This window comes from Hetaerina americana, unplaced genomic scaffold (genome assembly GCF_022747635.1).
Source record: "Hetaerina americana unplaced genomic scaffold, ioHetAmer1.1.p SCAF_4, whole genome shotgun sequence".
Classification (NCBI taxonomy): domain Eukaryota; kingdom Metazoa; phylum Arthropoda; class Insecta; order Odonata; family Calopterygidae; genus Hetaerina; species Hetaerina americana.
Window position 1 is genome coordinate 87,343,413 of NW_027286985.1, and position 7,418 is coordinate 87,350,830.

At 34.2% G+C, this 7,418-nt stretch overlaps 1 protein-coding gene across 1 annotated transcript; it reads right to left on the reverse strand.

Moving 5' to 3' along the window:
- Window positions 1-58: 58 nt before the first annotated feature.
- Window positions 59-5,109, reverse strand: LOC139691795 (selenoprotein K-like). Its single transcript, XM_071589664.1, has 5 exons — window positions 5,030-5,109; window positions 4,782-4,924; window positions 4,596-4,680; window positions 4,435-4,509; window positions 59-4,291 (listed from the first exon to the last, which is right to left on the reverse strand). Exons 2-5 carry the CDS (start codon window positions 4,798-4,800, stop codon window positions 4,207-4,209), a joined length of 264 nt encoding a protein of 87 aa, XP_071445765.1. The 5' UTR covers window positions 4,801-4,924; window positions 5,030-5,109; the 3' UTR covers window positions 59-4,206.
- Window positions 5,110-7,418: the final 2,309 nt, after the last annotated feature.

Here is a 7,418-nt window from a genome sequence, read left to right on the forward strand (position 1 = left end):
TTAGATTACCTCAGCTTTGCTTTGCCAATGGAAAATTTACATGTGACATAACACAGGGTACTATTTGAAGAAAATTTATTTATTTAATACTAGCTGTACATATACAACTTGCTTTGTATTGCTGATTGATACAGGCACATATTATAATATACAAAGGCTGTCCAGAGAGTAAATTGGGTTTCAGCCTAGCATGGTGGTGGGTAGGGCTGGAGCCACCGTTTTGATATCTTAACATCCCCACCCTCAGTATGCATCCTGCTGTGGTAGTGTTCAAGATGGTGGTTTTTCTATTTTGCTCACATCGAACTGTTAAATTGTGCACAGCAATTGAAAATCCTGCGAGTTGTGAAGTGCAATCTGTGATTAGGTTTTTACTGGCAAATGACCACAAGCCACTTGAAATTTATAGGCAACTTTATGAAGTATAGGGTCACGGAAAAATGAATGAAGGCAGAGTGAGGCAGTGGTGCATTGTTTGAAACTGGCCGCACCAATGTTGACGACGAGGACAGCAATGGTTGACCTAGCCTTGTCACAGGCAACAGATGGCTTCAGAGATGGAATTGAAAAGCGTGTGAACTGCCATGATAAATAACACAATTTGTATGGCAACTATTTAGAAAAATAGTTTAAGAATGCAACTTTCAAGTGTAAGTTACTTTTTGGACAGCCCTTGTATTATGAAACAAAAATCCAGCTTTCCAGGTAGAGAATTCTGAAACCTCTATCACCTTGAGTAATAATCACCATGTATTCAGATCAAAGACAGAGAATATGGATTATTCGAGAGACACCAAGGGTAATCTTGAAATTAGCAAATTTTCTCCCTTGGGTAGGGTATCAGAAATAATTCCTGTTCCAATCCATTCAATCATTAAAAAAAATATGCACAATCAAATGAAAAAGAATGTATTCTGACTCAGAGTCACCAAGTATTTGTCATGCTTTACTGGTTGAAAAACAGTTTTTGGATATTGCTCTGCAGGAGAACTAGAAATTATGGAATTTACACCAATTTGTACAGTTTGGGTAGTACCATACATCTATACCAAAATTATATTTCAGCATAGAAAAGTTCATGTGGCAGTGCAGCAGCCATTTACATAAAAAATAGATGATTGTACATTGCATACGTCATTATAAAACTAACACTGAAAGAAGCCAAATATTTTATACATTAAATGGCATAGATATATATTAGCAAAGGAAATGACAATAGATCCTGCTGGCATATTTGTTACATCTGCTTTAGTAACCAAATAATTAAGGCATAGAAAATGCAAATATTTTGGTGTACCATTTGTTAACCCAGTATAAGCTTCACACCAATCCCGATCAAGGTGAATGATTTTTACACGATGAAATTGTTGCATTGAAATGCAAATTAGCCGAGGACTCCATTAAAAGTTCCTGTCGCGGCATCTCCCACAGTTTTTTGTAATTCACACCAATGCAGTATTACATAAAACCACACTTTCACTCCCTCTTGTATGGATTAATTTATTTGGAATTCACCTGGCACATTCATAAAAATTATGCATTAAAAGTCACAATTATTAAATTTAGTTTCAGCGTTTCACTCTCAGCGATAATTATATTAAAAACCATCTATTAGAGAAAGATAGATTTCATAAAGATGCCTTAAAAATACCTGCTAGACTAACTCTCTGTTCATCAGCAACAATGAATGTCTTTGAAAAAGTATAAGTGGACTATCTCAGGCTTACACTTCAATGCTGCGCTTCTTGTTTAATTTCTTGGTGGGTCTTCCCTTCCTTAGTATTGCCGGCATGCCAAATTTCATTCTTTGGCTCTTTCAACCAACCTATTTTCATGTAAACACCTTGGGTGGGAAATCTTTCTTTACGATGTGGCTTATCCTATTGCTAATACATTTCCTATTTCCTCTCATTCCTAATGCTATGTCAACTTCTACTTCTCTGCATTCTTAGCTACCACTAATTCATAAATAACTTTCCATATACTTTTCTTCTCTCTTCCGAACTTTCATTTCCATGCTTAAAACCCTCACATGTCAATCTTTACAAATTTTTTCCCTTTTTCTCTGCTGTTACTCCTCCTATAGTTCCACATTCTACCTTTCCCACACCAATCATAGTAATAATTTCTTTTTCAAAACATCCATTCCACGTGATGACACAACCCAGCTATTTTAAAGAGGGCACCCACTCGGCACTTGAATACTTAGCTACTAGGCATGTTCCATCATAAAATCAAGTTTTTATCTCAATTTTAATCAGTAAAACCACACGAAAATTTCACATATTTCATTAAATATCTCACACAATTCATAGCTGAACAAGTAACTATTCTCCCCATAGCCTCTTTTATTTTGTTAGGGTAAATACTTTCAGTTTAGGATGCACATAGGTAGTCTAATATCATAATTTTACATTGACTTAAACATAATGAGTAACTATTCACAAGGCAGTTTGTCTGATGGGACTGATTATGCTCAATGCATGTATACTATCACACAAACAGAGATTTCTTTATGTGAACTATATTCATCATTGAATGAGTCTGCCACCATTTTTTATCTACTGCCAATGAAAATTTATAGTCAAGGCTCTAAAAACGTCTAAATTTCCACTTATTTTCAGCATTTTCTCAAAATCCTTAATATCTACATCACATTCTTTAGCCATTTTCTTACAAGAGTTTTAAGAACCTTCATGGAATATATTACCCGAAAAATATGCTCCTTGGAACGAAAAAAGCCTTTAAATTAAATAAAACAACAGTGCATCATAAAGTATTTCCAGAACAAACAGGAATGGATAGAGCACATCTAGGAACACAAAAAGAAATCATTATGAATATAAGTATACTGCCATGTGTCCAACAGAACTTTGCCAGAATTGAGGGATATATTATGAAAGATTTAATGCTTAGCATTAATTAGAAGGGTTCAGCTTTAATTGAATGGAAACAATGAGACATAATGAATTTATTTTCAAAAGATATAAATCAAATAAAGTAAGCAATAGAACAATGCAAAACAGAAGAAATAATTAAATAAAAATAATTAAGCTAATTGAAAATAAACAGCACACAAAATTTGCAAATAATTATGCACTTATGTATTATTATGTAAATAACCATGTTTAAATGTTAACGAAAGTGCGGCTTACATAAAACTGATTGAAAATCAAACAGGTGTAAGAGAGTTGCAAATACAACCAATTAAATTTAAAACAAAGACAATGAAGGCCTCATGATGAAAGAACACTTGGCTTTTCCACATAATTATCTTTATTACTATATAGGTTATGTAACAGGATAACCTCTTCAGTCCTGAATATGTTATGCTGTAACTAAACCTAGGTTTTACGAAAAATATTCTACATGGAAAAGCTAAGTGTATTCTTTCATCATGAAGGATTTCCACCATGTTATACCTGAAACTGTGTTATTTACAATAACAGCCTCATTTTAGCCATTCCCAAGATGATGATTGCTGGCCTTCTTGGTAAGTCAATATAATCCATTAATAATTTAGTGATAATCCATTATATAGATAACTAATAACTGAATTGAGTCTTAGTCTTACATTAAGGTAGCATTTTTGAATGCCCATTCCCACAGTTTTATTTGAGAAGTGCTCAAGTTGTTTATTTTAAGCACCTAGTTCTTTGTGTAAAAAGTATTGCAAGAAAGATAAACATATGGAATGCTTAGTAGTAAAAAGTAACATAAGGTAAACAACATACATGGTCTGCTATTACGTGCATTCTCGATGTATTTGCTTTCTATAGCATAATTAAAAACATGGCATTTAGTTTTGTTCTTATTGCATGTAGTTTAAATATAAATAACTTCCCACATCCCCTGTATTAACTCCACAACATCAGCACTACCCCCCTTTTCAACAAGTTTACGAGTGAATGCATCATAAGTGGAAACTGTCAACAGTGCCCAAGGAAAGTTTATATTTGGTCAATTTGAGAGGTATGGTAATATCAAGGCACAGTAACTTCACAATTAGATTGCAAAATAAATAAGTAAAATTTTGACAGCACTACCGACTAATTTCCTTTGGCGTTTCTACAAGAGGAGCCTTTCCATGCATAAATATAATAATTATTTTGACTACATTAAGAAATATTACACATGAAAAGATATGGGAAGTGAGATGCCCTTCTTCAAATTGCGAAGAATTTGGGAGAAGGGCATTTATCGAGCTCATCCACCACCCATCATTGGAGGTGCTCTGCAGTCAGACATAGATTTAAATCCACCCATTCTCCTCTGTGGAGGTCGCGGAGGTCTAAAATATAAATAAAAAGCATTTAAAATTTAATTTTCTCAACCAAAGCCAATATTCCGAACAAATGATAGATAAAAAATACTTGCGGAATGGCTTAATAAATTGCAATTAAATGGATGCTGGTAACTGAGTTTGAATCTTACCTGGGATCTGGTCTGTAGTCCCTAGTATACTGGCTACCGTGCTTATTGTAACCAGGGCTAATCAAGGTCCTGAAACTGAGACATTTACCACCATAAAGTCAAGGACGTAATCAAGACAACAGAAATATTTTCATTGATCATTTTGAATAAGATTATCTTACAACATATACACGAAATTCAGGGCTCCCCAAAACCAATTGGTCATGGTTGACATTCCCCATTCCTGAGATTGACATATTTCACCCCCTGTTTAAACGATAAATAGGTCAAAATATTAATAAAATGTGTATTGCATCACATTTACAATTACCAAAAAGCAGTATTCAAAAGAGCGAAATAATACTTACTGGAGTTAATGTACACCATCGCTGTATTGAACTCCTTTCTACGATTACTACCGAAGGTCTTCCTTTGAGTTAACCGTTGTAACTTCAATTACATCACGGTACACTATGAACTAACTCTTACGTGCACCAATAACGTGGAATACCTGATTGGGCAACTTTTTTATTTCACTTATTTGGTAGAGAATCAATAGACAAAATTTCGGAAATATAGTTTTAATGAGAAACTGGTATAATAGTCTTGCCCTTACCGAATAAATACACTATATTACAATATTTAGGAATTTTAATTATTATTCGCTTATCGCCATCTTTTATAGAAAACATATGTTAACACTAAATAGCACAATTAAAGTTATTAATCTATATCAATTAAGAATTTTATTATAGCAATGATTTTGTATGAATACCTTAGCCAAATAATTTAAGATTATACAAAAATGGTTTTCAACATAAAGTCTACATTCTAGAGAAACTGCCTTGTAGTAGGTGGTGAACTCTAGCGTTCAACTTGGCGAATTCAATGCTTAAAGATTTGGCGCGTTGTTGGAATATGTGTGAAAACTTGAACTTCAGTGCATGTTATTTGCCCTAATTAACCGATTCTTCTCTTTGCCCTGTAAGCCGGAAAACTCCAATGCGCCCAGGGAGATTTTTGGTATCAAAATAATTCATACCATTGGATTTTTTTGACTGCATTGGTTTATCACCTGGTAGATACCAATTTAAAATCATAATAGTACTTAAACCAAACTATGCTTTAAGATACATGTTGTTCATATTTCTATTTGATTCTAAAAGATTGAATTTTATAATTTGGGTTAATTAGTTTCATGGCACGGAACAAATGATTGTCTTTATTCCTTATTTCCGTTAATAGTGTCTGAGTATGGAGTTGCAACAGCTTATTTCACCGCAGATGTTACTTTACGGCTGTACATGTGAGTTCAAGGATGGTTTATGCAATTTTTAACTTAAGTTCATTTTCTTGTCTTTCTTTGGTTCTTTCATCCCTTCAAGTATCTGTCAACTAATTTATTTTAGATTAAATACTAATGATACTGTTGCCTTCGGAGCTGCCTAACTATCTCGTCAATTTACATGCTATGTTACTGGATTACTTGCAAGATATATTTTATTAAAAGGAAGTAGAATTCCAAGTGCAGATTTCCAATTTACTAGGTAGTTATTGCTTGCCCTCAATGCTATGTTCTCAGGTAGCATATTAAGCTACTGTTAGGAAGGAGCCAGATTCAGTTTTTGATTTTGACTTTGTACACTTACAACTGAACTTACACCTACTTGATGGATAGTTATGAGTTGTACAAGGAAAGGTGCATGCCTCTTATCCTGTTTGATTTCAATGCACTTTAGTTCGGAGTGCTTGAGCCTCATCAGGTGCATCAACCTCAGGCCTGAATTCTAATGGCTGTTAGCTGAAAGATAATTAGACTAGCACCAGGTAAATTTTAAGACAATCACTAAGGTTGCAGTTTATAAACGTAGAAAGGGATAGGGGCAGAAATATATAATCTCAAGCATAGCACTTTCTGCATTTCATATGATGAGATGATGATATGCACTATAAATCGAACTAATATAGGTTTCCAAAATGGTCGTTTCGAAGGAATTTTTAATATAACAGATTATTTTACTCTCTCCATTCATTAATTGCATCTTGGCAATATTATACATATACTCCTGCGAGCATAATTTGGTGGAACAATTAAAAAAAAAGAAATAAAAACTACTTATTATACCCCTCAATAAAATAGAACACTGAAGACAACAAATATTTCTTAATTTCATATTAGTGCTAAAGATGTGGCAGTATTCAAACTCATGACTGTATTAAATAGAATAATATTGAATAGTAGGCCAATTAATCAGCCTGGCTGAAGGATACACACCAATTTCATTAATTGAAGAAATGAAAACTGATGTTCACTGGAACTCATACATATGTGAATGTGTTAATACATGAGGTCTGTCTGGAAAGGATGCAGCCATGCAAAATTTTGAGAAAAATAGTCTACCTAGAACATTGAGGCCCTAGTCCCCTTCAAAATACTCCCCTTGGGACCTCTCACACATATCCCAGCATGTTCTCCACTTTTCAAAACAGTTGGCAATGTCCTCTTTTGGAATGGTCATCAGCAAACTTGTCTAAATCTTTTCTATCTTGTCGACGTCTAGAATTTCATGCTGCAATGGTGAGGAACTTGCTCCAAACGATGAACAATGACCCAGGTTTTCTGAAAGAGATCTTTGCTTGAGAGGAGTCATGGGTTCATGGCCATGACCCTGAAACAAAAGCCCAGTCTACCCAACAGTCAGTTAACGAGATAAATGAGAATGAAAGTAGGCAGTGGATGACCGTTCTGAAAAAGGACTTAGTCAATTGTTTTTAAAAGTGAAAGAGATGCTGGGATAAGTGTTTGAGGTCACAAGGAAGTACTTTGAAGGGGACTAAGGCCTCATTCTTCTAGGTAGGCCTATTTTCTCAAAATATTGCATTTCTGGATAGTTTCTGGACATACCTTGTATTTGATACTGTTATTATGTTATGCATGCAGTTATCACAAATCCATTGATTGAGGAAGCCATTTTTTTCATCCCTATTAGAGGTATCAAATTATC